We start from the raw sequence: 19898 nt of genomic DNA, 5'->3' as shown, positions 1-19898 counted from the left end.
GGAGGATCCCGGTGGGAATCCTGGTGGGAATTCCAATGGGAATCCCGGTGGGAACTGGGGCGGTTTTTGAGGATCCTGGTGGGGATCCCGGTGGGAACTGGGGTGGTTTTTGAGGATCCTGGGAGGATCTCTGGTGTGGATCCCGGGAGGATCTCTGGTGTGGATCCCGGGGGGGATCCCGGTGTGGATCCCGGCGCTCACCGCCAGCTCCTCGTCGTAGAAGTCGTCGTCGTCGTTGATCCCGGATTTGCCCATCCCGCTCCGGCCTCGCCCGCGGCCTCTCCCCATCCCTTTGTTCCCACGGCCCCGGGGACCCCGGCCCCGGCCCCGGTTCAGGCCTGGAAGGAGGGAGGGGAATTGGGAACTGGGAACTGGGAACTGGGAACTGGGAATGGGAATTGGGAACTGGGAACTGGGAACTGGGAATTGGGAATGGGATGGGAATTCCCAGCCCCAGCCCCGGTTCAGGCCTGGAAGGAGGGATTGGGAACTGGGAATTGGGAACTGGGAATGGGAATGGGGAACTGGGAATTGGGATTGGGAATTGGGAACTGGGAATTGGGAACTGGGAATGGGAATTGGGAACTGGGAACTGGGAACTGGGAATGGGAATTGGGAACTGGGAATGGGATGGGAATTCCCATCCCCGGCCCCGGTTCAGGCCTGGAAGGAGGGATTGGGAATTGGGAATTGGGAATTGGGAATTGGGAATGGGAATTGGGAACTGGGAATTGGGAATGGGATGGGAATTCCCAGCCCCAGCCCCGGTTCAGGCCTGGAAGGAGGGATTGGGAATTGGGAACTGGGAATGGGGAACTGGGAATTGGGATTGGGAATTGGGAACTGGGAATTGGGAACTGGGAATGGGAATTGGGAACTGGGAACTGGGAATGGGAATTGGGAACTGGGAATTGGGAATGGGATGGGAATTCCCATCCCCGGCCCCGGTTCAGGCCTGGAAGGAGGGATTGGGAATTGGGAATTGGGAACTGGGAATGGGAATGGGGAACTGGGAATTGGGATTGGGAATTGGGAACTGGGAATTGGGAACTGGGAATGGGAATTGGGAACTGGGAACTGGGAATTGGGATTGGGAATTGGGAACTGGGAACTGGGAATGGGATGGGAATTCCCATCCCCGGCCCCGGTTCAGGCCTGGAAGGAGGGATTGGGAATTGGGAATTGGGAATTGGGAATTGGGAACTGGGAATTGGGAATGGGGAATTGGGAATGGGATGGGAATGGGATGGGAATTCCCCGGGATCCAGGCCTGGAATGAGGGTGGGATTTGGGATGTTGGGGTTTGGGAATTGGGATTTGGGAATTGCCAACCCCGGGCTCACCCCGGCCCCACTCCAGGGCTGGAATGAGGGGTGGGATTTGGGATTTGGGAATTCCCTGGGATCCAGGCCTGGAATGAGGGGTGGGATTTGGGATTTGGGATGTTGGGATTTGGGACAGGCTCACCCCGGCCCCGCTCCAGGCCTGGAATGAGGTATTTGGGATGTTGGGATGTTGGGATGCTGGGATTTGGGATGTTGGGATGCTGGGATTTGGGACAGGCTCACCCCGGCCCCGCTCCAGGGCTGGAATGAGGGGTGGGATTTGGGATTTGGGGTTTGGGATGCTGGGATTTGGGACAGGCTCACCCCGGCCCCGCTCCAGGGCTGGAATGAGGGGTGGGATTTGGGATTTGGGGTTTGGGATGCTGGGATTTGGGACAGGCTCACCCCGGCCCCGCTCCAGGGCTGGAATGAGGGGTGGGATTTGGGATTTGGGGTTTGGGATGCTGGGATTTGGGACAGGCTCACCCCGGCCCCGCTCCTTGCTCCGCCGGTACTGCGACAGCTCCTTGGCGTAGTCGTCGAAGTCGTCGTCGCCCAGCGGCTCCTCGGGGTCGCAGTACTGGGAAAAAACGGGAATTCTCTGGGAATTCTCCGGGGATTCTCTGCAGGGAGCGGTGGGGAAGGGGGCAGAGGAGCCCAGGGGTGTCCCCGGAGCTCAGCCCCACCCGGCTGTTCCCACCCTTCTCCCGAGGAACCACGAACCCCGGGATGGGGGTGGGAATCCTGGGATGGGGCTGGAATCCCATCCAGAGCCCCGGGATGGGGGGCGGGGGGGGGAATTCCAGGATGGGACCCCCAGGCCGGGGCTGGAATTCCAGGACGGGACCCCTGGGATGGAACCCCCGGGATGGGGTGGGAATTCCAGGACAGGACCCCCCAGGCTGGGGCCGGAATTCCAGGACGGGACCCTCCAGGATGGGGCCGGAATTCCAGGATGGGACCCCCAGGATGGGGCTGGAATTCCAGGATGGGACCCCCAGGCCGGGGCCGGAATTCCAGGCCGGGACCCCCCAGGATGGGGTTGGAATTCCAGGACGGGACCCCCAGGATGGGGCCGGAATTCCAGGATAGGACCCCCAGGATGGGGCCAGAATTCCAGGACAGGACCCCCCAGGCCGGGGCCGGAATTCCAGGACGGGACCCTCCAGGATGGGGCCGGAATTCCAGAACAGGACCCCCAGGCCAGGACCGGAATTCCAGGCCGGGACCCCCAGGCCAGGACCCCCAGGCCGGGGCCGGAATTCCAGGACAGGACCCCCCAGGCCAGGACTGGAATTCCAGGCCAGGACCCCCAGGCTGGGGCCGGAATTCCAGGCCGGGACCCCCAGGCCAGGACCGGAAATTCCAGGCCGGGACCCCCAGGCCAGGACCGGAAATTCCAGGACAGGACCCCCCAGGCCAGGACCGGAAATTCCAGGACAGGACCCCCAGGCCAGGACCGGAATTCCAGGCCGGGACCCCCAGGATGGGGCCGGAATTCCAGGATGGGACCCCCAGGCCGGGGCCGGAATTCCAGGACAGGACCCCCCAGGCCGGGGCTGGAATTCCAGGACAGGACCCCCCAGGATGGGGCCGGAATTCCAGGCCAGGACCCCCAGGCCGGGGCCGGAATTCCAGGACAGGACCCCCCAGGCTGGGGCCGGAATTCCAGGACGGGACCCCCCAGGATGGGGCCGGAATTCCAGGCCGGGACCCCCCAGGATGGGGCCGGAATTCCAGGCCGGGACCCCCCAGGCCGGGGTCGGAATTCCAGGATGGGACCCCCAGGCCGGGGCCGGAATTCCAGGACAGACCCCCCAGGCTGGGGCCGGAATTCCAGGACAGGACCCCCAGGCCAGGACCGGAATTCCAGGACAGGACCCCCAGGCTGGGGCCGGAATTCCAGGCCGGGACCCCCCAGGCCGGGGTCGGAATTCCAGGATGGGACCCCCAGGCCGGGGCCGGAATTCCAGGACAGGACCCCCCAGGCTGGGGCCGGAATTCCAGGACGGGACCCTCCAGGATGGGGCCGGAATTCCAGGACAGGACCCCCCAGGCCAGGACTGGAATTCCAGGACGGGACCCCCAGGCCGGGGCCGGAATTCCAGGCCAGGACCCCCAGGCCGGGACCCCCCAGGCCGGGGCCGGAATTCCAGGCCAGGACCCCCAGGCCGGGGCCGGAATTCCAGGCCGGGACCCCCCAGGATGGGGCTGGAATTCCAGGACAGGACCCCCAGGACAGACCCCCCAGGATGGGGCCGGAATTCCAGGACAGGACCCCCAGGACAGACCCCCCAGGCCGGGGCCGGAATTCCAGGACAGGACCCCCAGGCCGGGGCCGGAATTCCAGGACAGGACCCCCCAGGCCAGGACTGGAATTCCAGGACAGGACCCCCAGGCCGGGGCCGGAATTCCAGGACAGGACCCCCCAGGCCAGGACTGGAATTCCAGGACAGGACCCCCAGGATGGGGCTGGAATTCCAGGCCAGGACCCCCAGGCCGGGGCCGGAATTCCAGGCCAGGACCCCCAGGCCAGGACCGGAATTCCAGGACAGGACCCCCAGGATGGGGCCGGAATTCCAGGATAGGACCCCCCAGGCCAGATCCCCCAGGACAGGACCGGAATTCCAGGACAGGACCCCCAGGATGGGGCCGGAATTCCAGGACAGGACCCCCAGGCCGGGACCCCCCAGGCCGGGGCCGGAATTCCAGGATAGGACCCCCCAGGCCAGATCCCCCAGGCCAGGACCGGAATTCCAGGACAGGACCCCCAGGATGGGGCCGGAATTCCAGGACAGGACCCCCCAGGCCAGGACCGGAATTCCAGGACAGGACCCCCCAGGCCAGGACCGGAAATTCCAGGACAGGACCCCCAGGCCAGGACCGGAATTCCAGGCTGGGACCCCCCCGGACGGGGCCGGGACCCCCCAGGCCGGGCTCGCCCCCTCCCCGCTCACCTCCAGGTCCTCGTCGAAGGCCTCGTCCTCGTCCTCGGGGTCGCTGCGGCCCCGGCCCCGGCCCCGGGGTAGCCCCCGGCCCCGCATCCCCCCGCGGCCACCGCGGCCCCGGAAGCCCCGGCCCCGGGCGCGCCCTGCGGACAGAGGAAGAAACGGGGCAAAACCCTCAAAAATCGGGGCTTTTTTTTTTTCCGGGTTTGGGGTGCCGGGCACAAAAAAAATTGGGATTTTTTCGGGGTTTCGGGGATTTTTTTTTTGGCGTGGAATTCGGAGCGGATCCGTGGGAAAATGGGTTTGGAGGGAACGTTAAGGGCGGCTCTGGAGGGAATTTGGGGTTGGGAGGATAAAAAGGGGATTTTTCCTGGGATTGAACAGCGTTTTTGGAGGGAATTTGGTGGTTTGGCCACCAAAAAAAAAAAGGGATTTTTGAGGGCATTTAAGGGATTTTGTAACGGTTTTTCCGGGTTTGCCTGGATTTCCTGGGTGCTCCCAGGTTTGGGGTGGGAAATTTGGGAATCTGAATCCAGGGATTCCAACTCTCCGCAGAGTCTGGGGGCAGGACTGGATCCCGGGATGCTCTGCCGGGCTGGAATCGGGCGTTTTCTGACTGGTTTTTCAGGATCTCTCCAGGTTTTTCCTGGTTTTTCCTGGTTTTTCCTGGTTTTTCCCGGTTTTTCCCAGGTTTTTCCCAGGTTTTTCCTGGTTTTTCCCACTTTTTCCCAGGTTTTTCCCCAGATTTCCCAAGTTTTTCCCAGTTTTTCCCAGGTTTTTCCCAGTTGTTCCCGCTTTTCCCCAGCTGTTCCCAGCTGTTCCCAGTTTGTCCCAGTTTGTTCCCGCTTTTCCCCAGCTGTTCCCATCCGTTCCCAGTTTGTCCCAGTTTGTTCCCACTGCTCCCATCCATTCCCAGTTGTCCCAGTTTGCTCCCACTGTTCCCCAGCCATTCCCACTGCTCCCATCCATTCCCAGTTTGTCCCAGTTTGTTCCCAGCTGTTCCCAGCCATTCCCAGCCGTTCCCACTGCTCCCAGGCATTCCCAGTCTGTCCCAGTTTGCCCAGTTGGCCCCACCTCTGCCGCGCTGGCCGCCGCCGTCCTTGCAGCGCCGGTAGTGGCCCAGCTCCCAGCCTGTCCCAGTTTGTTCCCAGCCGTTCCCACTTTGTTCCCAGTTGCTCCCATCCATTCCCAGTTTGCCCAGTTGGCCCCACCTCTGCCGCGCTGGCCGCCGCTGTCCTTGCAGCGCCGGTAGTGGCCCAGCTCCCAGTTTGTCCCAGTTTGTTCCCAGCTATCCCCAGCCATTCCCAGCCGTTCCCAGTTGCTCCCATCCATTCCCAGCCATTCCCAGTCTGTCCCAGTTTGTTCCCAGCCATTCCCAGCCATTCCCACTGCTCCCAGCCATTCCCAGTCTGTCCCAGTTTGCCCAGTTGGCCCCACCTCTGCCGTGCTGGCCGCCGCCGTCCTTGCAGCGCCGGTAGTGGCCCAGCTCCCAGTTTGTCCCAGTTTGTCCCAGTTTGTCCCAGTTTGTTCCCAGCCATTCCCAGCCATTCCCAGTCTGTCCCAGTTTGCCTAGTTGGCCCCACCTCTGCCGCGCTGGCCGCTGCCGTCCTTGCAGCGCCGGTACTGGCCCAGCTCCCAGTCTGTCCCAGTTTGTTCCCAGCTGTTCCCAGCCATTCCCAGCCATTCCCAGCCGTTCCCAGTTGCTCCCATCCATTCCCAGTTTGCCCAGTTGGCCCCACCTCTGCCACGCTGGCCGCCGCCGTCCTTGCAGCACCGGTACTGGCCCAGCTCCCAGTCTGTCCCAGTTTGTTCCCAGCTGTTCCCAGCCATTCCCAGCCGTTCCCAGTTGCTCCCATCCATTCCCAGTTTGCCCAGTTGGCCCCAACTCTGCCGCGCTGGCCGCCGCCGTCCTTGCAGCGCCGGTAGTGGCCCAGCTCCCAGTTTGTCCCAGTCGGTCCCAGTTTGTTCCCAGCTGTCCCCAGCCGTTCCCAGTTGCTCCCATCCATTCCCAGCCATTCCCAGTCTGTCCCAGTTTGCCCAGTTGGCCCCACCTCTGCCGCGCTGGCCGCCGCCGTCCTTGCAGCGCCGGTAGTGGCCCAGCTCCCAGTTTGTCCCAGTTTGTCCCAGTTTGTCCCAGTTTGTTCCCAGTCTGTCCCAGTTTGTTCCCAGCTGTTCCCAGCCATTCCCAGCCGTTCCCACTGCTCCCAGCCATTCCCAGTCTGTCCCAGTTTGCCCAGTTGGCCCCACCTCTGCCGCGCTGGCCGCCGCCGTCCTTGCAGCGCCGGTAGTGGCCCAGCTCCCAGTTTGTCCCAGTTTGTCCCAGTCTGTCCCAGTTTGTTCCCAGCCGTTCCCAGCCATTCCCACTGCTCCCAGCCATTCCCAGTCTGTCCCAGTTTGCCCAGTTGGCCCCACCTCTGCCGCGCTGGCCGCCGCCGTCCTTGCAGCGCCGGTAGTGGCCCAGCTCCCAGTTTGTCCCAGTTTGTCCCAGTCTGTCCCAGTTTGTTCCCAGCCATTCCCAGCCATTCCCAGCCGTTCCCACTGCTCCCATCCATTCCCAGTCTGTCCCAGTTTGCCCAGTTGGCCCCACCTCTGCCGCGCTGGCCGCCGCCGTCCTTGCAGCGCCGGTAGTGGCCCAGCTCCCAGTTTGTCCCAGTTTGTTCCCAGCCGTTCCCAGCCGTTCCCACTGCTCCCAGCCATTCCCAGTCTGTCCCAGTTTGCCCAGTTGGCCCCACCTCTGCCGCGCTGGCCGCCGCCGTCCTTGCAGCGCCGGTAGTGGCCCAGCTCCCAGTTTGTCCCAGTTTGTTCCCAGCTGTTCCCAGCCATTCCCAGCCATTCCCAGCCGTTCCCAATTGCTCCCATCCATTCCCAGCCATTCCCAGTCTGTCCCAGTTTGCCCAGTTTGCCCCACCTCTGCCGCGCTGGCCGCCGCCGTCCTTGCAGCGCCGGTACTGGCCCAGCTCCCAGTCTGTCCCAGTTTGTTCCCAGCCGTTCCCAGCCATTCCCAGCCATTCCCAGCCGTTCCCAATTGCTCCCATCCATTCCCAGCCATTCCCAGTCTGTCCCAGTTTGCCCAGTTGGCCCCACCTCTGCCGCGCTGGCCGCCGCCGTCCTTGCAGCGCCGGTAGTGGCCCAGCTCCTTGCAGAAGTCGCCGTAGCCGTCCTTGGGCGCCTCCTCCTCCTCCTCCTCGTCGGCCTCGAAGGCCCCGAACTCGTCGGCCTCGAAGTCCTCGTAGGAGCCCCCGTAGCCCTTGGAGTCGCCCTTGGCGTGGCCCTTGCGGGGGCCCTGCGGCCCGTGCGACTGGGAGTACTGGTGGCACTGGGAGCGCGGGGACGGCCTCGCCTCAGCATCGGCACCGCCAGCTCAGCCCCAGTCAGGCCCAGGTAGGGCCGGTTAGAGCCGGTTAGACCCGGTTAGTTCTGCTTAGTCCCAGTCACTGCCGGTCAGTCCCAGTTAGACCCGGTTAGTTCTGGTTAGTCCCAGTCACTGCCGGTCAGTCCCAGTTAGACCCAGTTAGTTCTGGTTAGTCCCAGTCACTGCCGGTCAGTCCCAGTTAGACCCAGTTAGTTCTGGTTAATCCCAGTCACTGCCGGTTAGCCCTGGTCAGTCCCAGTTAGTCCTGGTTAGTCCCAGTCACTCCCAGTCAGTCCTGGTTAGTCCCAGTCACTCCCAGTTAGTCCCAGTCACTCCCAGTTAGTCCCAGTTAGACTCAGTTAGTCCCGGTTAGTCCTGGTCAGTCCCAGTCAGTCCCAGTCAGTCACAGTTAGACCCAGTTAGTCCTGCTTAGTCCCGGTTAGTCCCAGTCAGTCCCGGTTAGTCCTGGTCAGTCCCAGTCAGTCCCGGTTAGTCCTGGTTAGTCCCAGTTACTCCCAGTTAGTCCCAGTCAGTTCCAATCAGTCCCAGTCAGTCCCAGTTAGACCCAGTTAGTCCCGGTTAGTCCCAGTCACTCCCAGTCACTCCCAGTTAAGTCCTGGTCAGTCCCAGTCAGTCCCAGTCAGTCCCAGTTAGTCCTGGTCAGTCCCAATCAGTCCCAGTCAGTCCCGGTTAGTCCCAGTCAGTTCCGGTTAGTCCCGGTTAGTCCCAGTCACTCCCAGTTAGTCCCAGTCAGTTCTGATCAGTCCTGGTCAGTCCCAATCACTCCCGGTCAGTTCCAATCAGTCCCAGTCAGTCCCAGTCAGTTCCAATCAGTCCCAATCAGTCCCAGTCAGTCCCAGTTAGTCCCAGTCAGTTCCAATCAGTCCCAATCAGTCCCAGTCACTCCCGGTTAGTCCCAGTCAGTTCCAATCAGTCCCAATCAGTCCCAGTCAGTCCCAGTCACTCATAGACTAGAAGTGGCTGTGTTCCCAGGGATTATTCCCAGTGATCATTCCCAGGGATTATCCCCAGGGATTACCCCCACTCTCCCCACTATTCCCAGTGTTCCCAGTATTCCCAGTGACTCACGGCATAGGGGGGGCTGTACTCCCGGTACTTGCGGTGCCCCTTCTCCCCGGGGCTGTGTTCCCAGGGATTATTCCCAGGGATTACCCCCACTCTCCCCACTCTCCCCACTATTCCCACTATTCCCAGTGTTCCCAGTATCCCCAGTGACTCACGGCATAGGGGGGGCTGTACTCCCGGTACTTGCGGTGCCCCTTCTCCCCGGGGCTGTGTTCCCAGGGATTATCCCCAGGGATTATTCCCAGTGATTACCCCCACTCTCCCCACTCTCCCCACTATTCCCAGTGTTCCCAGTATCCCCAGTGACTCACGGCATAGGGGGGGCTGTACTCCCGGTACTTGCGGTGCCCCTTCTCCCCGGGGCTGTGTTCCCAGGGATTATCCCCAGGGATTACCCCCACTCTCCCCACTCTCCCCACTCTCCCCACTATTCCCAGTATTCCCAGTATTCCCAGTGACTCACGGCATAGGGGGGGCTGTACTCCCGGTACTTGCAGTGCCCCTTCTCCCCGGGGCTGTGTTCCCAGGGATTATTCCCAGTGATCATTCCCAGGGATTATCCCCACTCTCCCCACTCTCCCCACTATTCCCAGTGTTCCCAGTATTCCCAGTGACTCACGGCATAGGGGGGGCTGTACTCCCGGTACTTGCGGTGCCCCTTCTCCCCGGGGCTGTGTTCCCAGGGATTATCCCCAGGGATTACCCCCACTCTCCCCACTCTCCCCACTATTCCCAGTGTTCCCAGTATCCCCAGTGACTCACGGCATAGGGGGGGCTGTACTCCCGGTACTTGCGGTGCCCCTTCTCCCCGGGGCTGTACTCGGAGTCGTCGCTGTAGTCGGACAATTCCTCGCTGGACGAGGCGTGGCGCTGGGAAAAGCCGGGCCCAGCTCATTCCCAGCTCATTCCCAGCTCATTCCCAGCTCATTCCCAGCCTCTGGAATTCCCACCCCAACCCCCCCCCCCCCCTCGCCCTCTTCATCCCTCGGGAATCCCAGATTTCCCTGGGAAAATCCCAAATTTCCCTGGGAAAACCCCACCCCAGCAAGCGGGAGCAGCTCAGGGAGGAAATCCAATCCCCCCCCCCCCCCGGAATCCCAGGAATTTTGAAGGGATTTTGGGCATTAGGATACAGAAAATGGGATTTTTGGAGGGTTTAAGGGATTTTTGGAAAGGGAATTCGGGTCTAATCCACGAAACTTTGCATTTTGAGGGAATTTGAGGAAATTTTAAGGAGATTCCAGGATTGAACCACAGATTTTTCCCGGAATTTGATGGGAATTCTCAAGGAATTCTGCAGCTTAGGACACAAAAAAACAAGATTGGGGGGCAGAGCTGGATTTGAAGGAATTTTCGGAGAGGAGGGACAGAAAATGGGGAAAACAGAGCAGGGGGGGAAAAATCCTGGATCGGCCCCGAAATCCCAAAATCCGTCGGGGGGGAGGAGAGGGAGAGGGGCGGAATTCCCAACCTTGTGCTTGGATTTCCGCTTTTTCTTGGATCTCCTCTTCTCCTTCTCCTTGCGCCGCTTGCGCTTCAGCCTCCGGTGGGATTTCTCCTCCTCGGAGTCGCTGTGGTGCCGCTCCCGCCGGGATTGGGGCTGGGAATGCTCCGGGGCCTCGTCGCCGCCGTCGTCCTCCAGCTCGCCCTCCTCCAGCTCCCCATCCTCCCTGCAAAGACAGCGGCCAGCGTCCGGCACCGGCGGGAAAAGCGGGAAGGGAAGGGGATGGAGCAGATCGGGGCGGCGCGCCGGTGGGATTGCCTCAAATTCCGGAGGGGTTCCCTCAAAATTCCGGAGGGATTGCCTCAAATTCCGGAGGGGTTCCCTCAAAATTCCGGAGGGATTGCCTCAAAATTCCTGAGGGATTCCCTAAAATTCCGGTGAGATTCCCTCAAATTCCTGAGGGAGTCCCTCAAATTCCTAAGGGATTGCCTCAAAATTCCTGAGGGATTCCCTAAAATTCCTGAGGGAGTCCCTCAAATTCCTAAGGGATTGCCTCAAAATTCCTGCAGGATTCCCCCAAATTCCTGAGGGATTGCCTCAAAATTCCGGTGAGATTCCCTCAAATTCCTGAAGGAGTCCCTCAAATTCCTGAGGGATTGCCTCAAATTCCTGAAGGAGTCCCTCAAATTCCTGAGAGATTCCCTCAAATTCCTAAGGGATTGCCTCAAAATTCCTGCAGGATTCCCCCAAATTCCTGAGGGATTGCCTCAAATTCTGGTGAGATTCCCTCAAATTCCTGCAGAATTCCCTCAAATTCCTGAGGGATTGCCTCAAAATTCCGGAGGGATTCCCTCAAAATTCCTGAGGGATTTCCCCAAATTCCAGTGAGATTCCCTCAAATTCCTGAGGGATTGCCTCAAATTCTGGTGAGATTCCCTCAAATTCCGGAGGGATTCCCTCAAAATTCTGGCAGGATTTCCCCAAATTCCGGTGAGATTCCCTCAAATTCTGGCAGGATTCCCTCAAATTCCTGAGGGATTGCCTCAAAATTCCGGAGGGATTTCCCCAAATTCCAGTGAGATTCCCTCAAATTCCTGAGGGATTGCCTCAAATTCTGGTGAGATTCCCTCAAATTCCGGAGGGATTCCCTCAAAATTCTGGCAGGATTTCCCCAAATTCTGGTGAGATTCCCTCAAATTCTGGCAGGATTCCCTCAAATTCCTGAGGGAAGGGATTGCCTCAAAATTCCTGAGGGATTCCCTCAAAATTCTGGCAGGATTTCCTAAAATTCCAGTGAGATTCCCTCAAATTCTGGCGGGATTCCCTCAAATTCTGGTGAGATTCCCTCAAATTCCTGAGGGAGTCCTTCAGATTCCTGAGGGATTGCCTCAAAATTCCTGAGGGATTCCCTAAAATTCCTGAAGGATTGCCTGAAATTCCTGAGGGATTGCCTCAAATTCCTGAGGGATTCCCTCAAATTCCTGAGGGATTGCCTGAAATTCCTGAGGGATTGCCTCAAAATTCCTGAGGGATTCCCTAAAATTCCTGAGGGATTGCCTGAAATTCCTGAGGGATTCCCTCAAATTCCGGTGAGATTCCCTCAAAATTCCTGCAGGATTCCCCCAAATTCCTGAGGGATTCCCCCAAATTCTGGCGGGATTCCCTCAAGTTCTGGCGGGATTCCCTCAAAATTCTGGCAGGATTCCCCAAAACTCCTGAGGGATTCCCCCAAAATTCCGGCGGGATTTCCCCAAATTCCGGTGAGATTCCCTCAAATTGTGGCGGGATTGCCCCAAATTCCTGAGAGATTCCCCAAATTCCTGCTGGATTCCCTCAAATTCCTCTCACAATTCCCTTTTCCCCCCTTTTCCCTCCCTTTTCTCTCACATTTTCCCTTTTTCCTCCTCTTTCCCCCCTTTTCTCTCACAATTCCCTTTTTTCTCCTTTTCCCCCTCTTTTTCCCCCCTTTTCTCTCACAATTCCCTTTTTCCTCCTCTTTTCCCCTCCTTTTCTCTCAGAATTCCCTTTTTCCTCCTTTTCCCTCTCTTTTTTCCCTCCTTTTGTCTCACAATTCCCTTTTTTCCCCTCTTTTCCCTCTTTCCCCCCCTCCTTTTCTCTCACAATTCCCTTTTTCCCCCTTTTCTCTCAATTCGTTTTCCTCCTTTTCCCCCTTTTTCCCCCCTTTTCTCTCACAATTCCGTTTTTCTTCTCTTTTCCCTCTTTTCCCCCTCCTTTGCTCTCACAATTCCCTTTTCCCCCTTTTTCCCGCCCCTTTTCCCTCAGAATTCCCTTTTCCTCCTCTTTTCTCTCACAATTCCCTTTTTCTTCCTCTTTTCTCTCACAATTCCCTTTTTTCTTCCTCTTTTCCCTCTTTTTTCCCCTCTTTTCTCTCACAATTCCCTTTTTTCTTCCTCTTTTCCCTCTTTTCCCCCCCTTTTCCCTCACAATTCCCTTTTTCCTTCTCTTTTCCCTCTTTTCCCCTTTTCTCTCACAATTCCCTTTTTCCTCCTTTCCCCCCTTTTTCCCCCCTTTTCCCTCACAATTCCCTTTTTCCTCCTTTTCCCCCTTTTTCCTCCTTTTCCCTCACAATTCCCTTTTTCCTCCTCTTTTCCCTCTTTTCCCCCCTTTTCTCTCACAATTTCCTTTTCCCCCCTTTTCCCTCACAATTCCCTTTTTCCTCCTTTTCCCCCTTTTTCCTCCTTTTCTCTCACAATTCCCTTTTTCCTCCTTTTCTCTCACAATTCCCTTTTTCCCCCTCTTTTCCCTCTTTTCCCCCCTTTTCTCTCACAATTCCCTTTCCCTCTCATTTTTCCCCCTCTTTTTCCTCCTCCTTCCTTTCCTTCCCCCGTTTTTCCTCCTCCATTCCCTTCCCCTTCCCTTTTCCCTCTCTTCCCTTCAAAAAAAACCCCCAAAACCTCTGGGATTTATCCCAAGATCCAGAGGGGGAAATTTGAGGCAGAAACGCGAAAATCCAGGAAAATCCTCACACCCAACCCCAAATATTCGGGATAATCCCACAAATCCCCGGTTCTGACCCCAAAATCCCCATTTTTGGGGAAAACAAGGAAAAAAAGCAGCAGGAAAAAGGGGATCCCAAGCACTCCCGGGGGGGATTGGTGTGGAAAAACCCCTCTGGAATTAATTAACCCCTTAATGAGCCCTCCCTAATCAGCGTCCCGGGGGGTGAAACTCCCGGATTTAACTTTTCCTGGGGTTTTTTTTGGGCTATAAAAGGGAAAAAGGAGCAAACCCAACTCGTGTTTGAGCAGAGAACCGGGGGGGGGAGGGGAAGGGGGGGGGGGAGGGGGCAGAAATGGCCGGGAATTGCAATTCCTGGGTGGGAAAGGGGCGGAATTCCGGGAATTCCGGGGATTCCGGGGATTCCGGGGGGCTGGGGGGGCACTGAGGGGCTTTGCAGCACCTTTGGGCTTTCTTTTTTTCCATCATTTTCACACTTTTTTGGGGGGTTTTGGGGGTTTTTTTGGGGATTTTTTGGGGGGTTTTTTGGGGGGGGGGTTTTAAGGGATTTTTTGGTTTTTTTTTGGTTTTTTTTTTGGGAGGGGTTTTTTGGTTTTTTTGGGAAGTTTTTTTGGTTTTTTGGGGGGTTTTGTTTTTTTGTTTGGTTTTTTTTGTTTGTTTTTGGTTTTTTTTGGTTTTTTGGGGGGTTTTTTTGGTTTTTTTTTGGGTTTCTTTTGGGGTTTTGGGGGGTTCTTTTTTGGTTTTTTTTTTGGTTTTTAGGGGGGCTTTTTTGGTTTTTTTTTTGTTTTTTTCGGGGCTTTTTCTGGGTTTTTTTTGGGTTTTTTGTTTTTTTGGGGTTTTTGGGGGTTTTTTTTTGGGTTTTTTGGGGGTTTTTTGGTTTTTTCTGGTTTTTTGAGGGTTTTTTGGAGTTTTTGGGGTTTTTTTGGGGTTTTTGGGGGGGTTTTTTGGTTTTTCTTTTGTTTTTTGGGGGGGTTGGGTTTTTTTTTGTTTTCTTTGGGTTTTTTTGGGGGGGGGTGTTTGGATTTTTTTAGGGTTTGTTTTCTTTTTTGGGAGTTTTTTTTGGTTTTTTTTCCCCCAGTGATTTCCACCAAACTTTTGGACTTTTTTGGGTTTTTTTTGTTGTGGTTTTCTGTACAAAACCCCGTTCCTGGGTGGAATTCCGGGGCTGTTTCACCTGGAAATGTCCCTTTTTTGGGTTATTTTTTTCTAGTTTGGTTTTTTTTTGTGGGTTTTCTTTTGTTGTTGTTTTTTGGGGGGGGGGGGGTTGAGGGTTTTTGGGGGGGTTTTTTTGGTTTTTTTTTGTTTGTTTGTTTTGTTTTTCTCATTTTTTTTCCCCAGTGATTTCCACCAAACTTTTGAACTTTTTTTGGTTTTGTTGACATTTTCTGTACAAAACCCCATTCCCAGGTGGAATTCCGGGGCTGTTTCACCTGGAAATGTCCCCTTTTTTGGGTTTTATTTTTTTGGTTTTTGGTGGTTTTTTTGGTTTTTTTTCTGTTTTTTGGGGGGTTTTTTTTGACGGTTTTTTTGGGGGGGTTTTTGTGGTTTTTTGTTCGGTTTTTTTTTGGTTTTTTGTTTTTCCCCAGTGATTTCCACCAAACTTTAGGACTTTTTTGGGGTTTTTTTGTTGTGGTTTTCTGTACAAAACCCCGTTCCCAGGTGGAATTCTGGGGCTGTTTCACCTGGAAATGTCCCCTTTTTTGTTTGTTTTTTTTTTGTTGTTGTTTTTTTTGGCTTATTTTTTTTTCTGGTTTTTTTGGGGTTTTTTTCTGAGGTTTTTTGGGGTTTTTTTTGGTTTCTTGTGGGTTTTTTTTTGTTTGTTTTTTGGGTTTGTTTTTTGTTTTTTCCCCAGTGATTTCCACCAAACTTTTGGACTTTTTTTGGTTTTGTTGACATTTTCTGTACAAAACCCCATTCCCAGGTGGAATTCCGGGGCTGTTTCACCTGGAAATGTCCCCTTTTTTGGGGGATTTTTTTTTTTTTTGGGAGAGTTTTTTTGGTTTTTTGGGGTTTTTGTTTTTTGGGGATTTTTTTTTTTTTGTTTTTTGGGGTTTTTTTTTCCCAGTGATTTCCACCAAACTTTTGCACTTTTTTTTTTTTTTTTTTTTCTCTCTTTTTCTGGGAATTGTGTGCTTTTGTGACTTATTTCGGGGGGGTTTCTGCTTGCTTGGGACACACACGGGGGTGGCTTACACGGATTTTACACCGACTTTACACCGACTTTACACCGAGCTCGGGGATCGCCAGGGGCCGGGGGCTGGGGATGGGAAAAGGCACCCAAAAAAATCCCCAAATTCCACATTTTCCACTCATTTCCCACCCCGAGCCCACAGGGAGAGGAACCGAAATTCCCTGGATTCGCCTTTTTCTTTAGGAATATTCCCAAACCTCCCTTAATTCGCCTTTTTTTTCCCTAAAAATATCCCCAAACTCCCAGGATTTACCTTTTTTCCCTAAATATCCCCAAACTCCCAGGATTTACCTTCTTTTTTCCTAAAAATATCCCCAGCTCCCAGGATTTACCTTTTTTTCCCTAAATATCCCCCCAAACTCCCTGAATTTACCTTTTTTCCCCAGGATTTACCTTTTTTCCCCTAAAAATATCCCCAAACTCCCAAGATTTACCTTTTCTTCCCTAAATATCCCCAAAAACTTTCTTAATTTACCTTTTTCTCCCCTAAAAATACCCAAAACTCCCAGGATTTACCTTCTTTTTTCCTAAAAATATCCCCAACTCCTAGGATTTACCTTTTCTTCCCTAAAAATATTCCCAAACCTCCCTTAATTTGCCTTTTTCTTCCTAAAAATACCCCAAACTCCCAGGATTTACCTTTTTTGTTCCTAAAAATATCCCCAACTCCCAGGATTTACCTTTTTTTCCCTAAATATCCCCCAAAACTCCCTGAATTTACCTTTTTTCCCCAGGATTTACCTTTTTTCCCCTAAAAATATCCCCAAACTCCCAGGATTTACCTTTTCTTCCCTAAATATCCCCAAAAACTTTCTTAATTTACCTTTTTTTCCCCTAAAAATACCCCCAACTCCAAGGATTTACCTTTCTTTTTCCAAAAAATACCCAAAACTCCCAGGATTTACCTTCTTTTTTCCTAAAAATATCCCCACCTCCCAGGATTTACCTTTTCTTCCCTAAAAATATTCCCAAACCTCCCTTAATTTACCTTTTTTCCCCTAAAAATATCCCCAAACTCCCAGGATTTACCTTTTTTCCCCTAAGAATATCCCCCCAAAACTCCCAAGATTTACATTTTTTTCCTCAAAAATACCCCAAACTCCCAGGATTTACCTTTTCTTCCCTAAATATCCCCAAAAACTTCCTTAATTTACCTCTTTTCCCTAAAAACATCCCCCAAAGTTCCCTTAATTCACCTTTTTTCCCCAAAAAATACCCAAAAGCTCTCTTAATTTACCTTTTTTTCGCCTAAAAATATTCCCAACTCCCAGAATTTACCTTTTTTTCTCTAAAAATATCCCCAAAAACTCCTTTAATTTACTTTTTTCCCCTAAAAAATATCCCCAACTCCCAGGATTTACCTTTTTTCCCCTAAAAATATCCTCAAAATTTCCCTTAATTTACTGTTTTTCCCCTAAAAATACCCCCAACTCCCAGGATTTACCTTTTTTCCTCTAAAAATATCCCCAAAATTCCTTTAATTCACCTTTTTTCCCCAAAAAATACCCAAAACTCCCAGGATTTACCTCTCTTCCCCTAAAAATACCCCAAACTCCCAGGATTTACCTTTTCTTCCCTAAAAATATCCCCAAAAGCTCCCTTAATTCACCTTTTTTCCCTAAAAATATCCCCAAACTCCCAGGATTTACCTTTTTTTTCTCCTAAAAATACCCAAAAAGTTCCTTTAATTCCCTTCTTTCCCCAACAACTCCCTCAAACTCCCAGGATTTACTTTTTTTCCCTCCTAAAAATACCCCAAAATTCCCTTAATTAAATTTTTTCCCCCTAAAAATACCCCAAAACTCCCTGGAGTTACCTTTTTTCCTAGGAACACACCCCAAACCTCCCTGATTTTACCTTTTTTCCTGGGATTTTTTCACATTATTTGGATTGAACTACAAGGAAAAAAAAAAGTGGGAACACAGGCTCCGAGTTATGGCGGGGAGGGGGGCAGAAAAAGAAGGGAAAAAGGGCATTTTGGGGGCAGATTTGGAGATTTTGGGAACATTTTAAGCACTACAGGTGAACCTGTCCCTATGGGGAAGGGGGACCACACCCCAAAATCCCACCCAGGGACCCCCAAACTTCCTGATCCCAACTTTTGGGCTGATTTTAAGGAGGACACAAATGGGATTTTAAGAAGGGAATAAAGAACTTATTAAGAACCACCCCCCCCCAAAAGAGGGGCTAAACCCCCACCCCAAAAGGGACTAAAACCCCCCAGCACCTAAATCTGCCCAGAAGAGGAGTTAAACCCTCAAAAGAGGGGCTAAACCCCCCAAAAAAGAGCTAAACCTGCCCCAAAAGAACTAGAGCCCCCCCCAGAAATTAAAGGCCCCAAAGAGGAGCCTAAACCTAAACTTCCCCCCAAAAAGGATTTAAATCCCCCAAAAGGGGGGCTAAACCCTCCCCCAAACCTCGAGACCCCCCCCAAAAGAGGAGTTTTAGCCTAAAACCCCCAAAAGAGAAGCTGAACCCCCCCCGCCCAGCACCTCAAGAGCCCCCCAAAAAGGACCTAAATCCCCCCCCCCCAGGGATCATCCTTGAGCCCCTCACTCCTGTCCCAACCCTCAAATCCCCCCCCCCAAAATTCCCCCAAACCCCCTCACACCCCCCGGGGCCTGCACTGCCCTCATCCCCTCCTCCTCCTCCTCCTCCTCCTCCTCAGGACCCCAGACCCCCAAATCCTCCTCTGGCCCTTCCTTCTCCTCCTGCTGAGCACCTCCGAATCCCCTCCCAAAATCTCTCTCTGGTCTCTCCTCTTCCTCAGGACCCCCTGAGCCCCCTCCCCACAAGGGCCGCCCCTCTTCTTCCTCCTCCTCCTCTTCCTCCCACCTTCCCCCCCCCCCCACTCCAATTCCCTTCTGGTCCTTCCTCCTCCTCCTCCTCCTCAGAGCTCCCCGAGCCCGCTCCCCACACCCCCCCCCTTCCTCTTCTTCCTCGTCCTCCTCAGACCCCCGCGAGTCCCCCCCAAAATCCCCCTCTGGCCCTTCCTCCTCAGGGCTCCCCGAGCCCCCTCCCCACACCGGGACCCCCCCCCCCCCCACCCCTCCTTCCTCCTTCTCCTCAGAACCTCCCGGGCCTCCCCGGAATCCCCTTCTGGCCCTTCCTCACCCTCCTCCTCCTCAAATCCCCCTCAGGCCCTTCCTCCTCCTCCTCAGGACCCCCCCCCCCCCCACCAAATCCCCCTCTGGCCCTTCCTCACAGCCGCCCCCCCCCCCCCCGATCCCCCTCAGGCCCTTCCTCACCCTCCTCCTCAGAGCCTCCCGGGCCTCCCCCAGCTCCCCCTCTGGCCCTTCCTCACCCGCCTCCTCGTCCTCCTCAGAGCCCCCCGAGCCCCCTCCCCACAGGCCGCCCCCCCTCAGCCCCTGGGCCCTGCCTGCCCCCCCCTCCCCTCCCCCTTCCCTCCCGCCGCCCCCTCCCCAAACCTGGTCCGGCGCGCCGGACCGACCCCCAGCCACACAGAGAAGGCGCTCGGGAGAGGCGGTTACTGGACCTTTCGTCCGGGCCGTGATGGTGGCCTTGGAGCGGCGGCGGCGGCCGGGGGAGGCTGCAGCTGCCGTGGCAGGACGGAGAAGGGGGGGTGCAGTGCGGGCTGGGGGGGGAGGCGGCGGCGGCGGGGGGGACACTCGGGCTCTCCACGGCCATGGGCAACGGGCAGGGGGTGGAGAACGTGGGGCACAGTCACTGAACGGCGCGGGGGGCTCGGCCCGGCGGCTCCTCCGCCCGCGCCCCGCGCTCCGCGGGCGGACACACAAAATGGCGCCCGCCCTGAGGCAGCGCCCCGGCGGCCGCCGGAAACACCCGAGCGCAGCCGGAAACACCCGAGCGCCGCCGCTTCGGAGGGTGCCGAATGGTGGCGGGGACGTACGAAGAGCTCGTCGGGCTTTTCCGGTTGATTCCGAGCGTTTCCGAGCGCCTCCAAAGCTCTCCGGATTCTCTCCGAATTCCCTCCGAATGCTGCCGAAGTTCTCCGAATGCTTCCGAAAGCCTCCCAACGTGGAAATTTGCATAAGAAGAATTTTAGAGCAAAATTTTGCGGGGAGAAAATTTTATTAGGAGATTTTGGACCCTTTCCCCCTCACGGATTGCTTTTTCCCAACCCAAAACCTCTCCCAAAACCACGGTGATGACTGGACTCGATGTTCGCCAAAAATCCTCTTCCCACCTGGAGTTCAGCTCAGGTCAGGGAATTTTCCGCGGGTCACGGGATGTTTCTCCACATCCAAATGTCGCTCAGCAAAAAAAAAAACAAAACACCAAAAAACAGCCCAAACCCCCAAAATGTCGCGAATTTCCTGAGTTGAAAGGAAAACGTGCGGAAAGTGGGAGGAGCGGGAAGTGAGTTAGGGATCTTCCTGTGACTTGGAAAAAACAGCCTAGATTTTATAAAACCAGGAGAGAAAAAAAAAAAAAAAAACACCAAAAAAACAAACAACCCAAAGCCCTATTTTTCTGATTATTGACGGGATTTTTGCATCGGTTTGGCCACTTGGTTTCTTTGGGACGGGGAAATCATGGGATTTCCGCCAACTTCTCCAAAGCTCCCGGAACGCCGCCGAAGTCGTCTCGC

General features: G+C 55.0%; 1 protein-coding gene across 1 annotated transcript in view; it reads right to left on the bottom strand.

Moving 5' to 3' along the window:
• Positions 1-18973, bottom strand: part of LOC138100455 (zinc finger CCCH domain-containing protein 4-like) — a 35699-nt gene extending 16726 nt beyond the window's left edge. Inside the window, 7 exon segments of the mRNA XM_068998295.1 lie at positions 202-338; positions 1812-1905; positions 4283-4416; positions 7358-7587; positions 9466-9581; positions 10183-10381; positions 18822-18973. Coding sequence (XP_068854396.1) covers positions 202-338; positions 1812-1905; positions 4283-4416; positions 7358-7587; positions 9466-9581; positions 10183-10381; positions 18822-18973 — 1062 coding nt within the window.
• Positions 18974-19898: the final 925 nt, after the last annotated feature.

Source organism: Aphelocoma coerulescens, chromosome 34, assembly GCF_041296385.1.
Source record: "Aphelocoma coerulescens isolate FSJ_1873_10779 chromosome 34, UR_Acoe_1.0, whole genome shotgun sequence".
NCBI lineage: Eukaryota > Metazoa > Chordata > Aves > Passeriformes > Corvidae > Aphelocoma > Aphelocoma coerulescens.
Note: the sequence above shows the minus strand (reverse complement) of the source record. Positions and strands in the feature narration are given on the sequence as shown.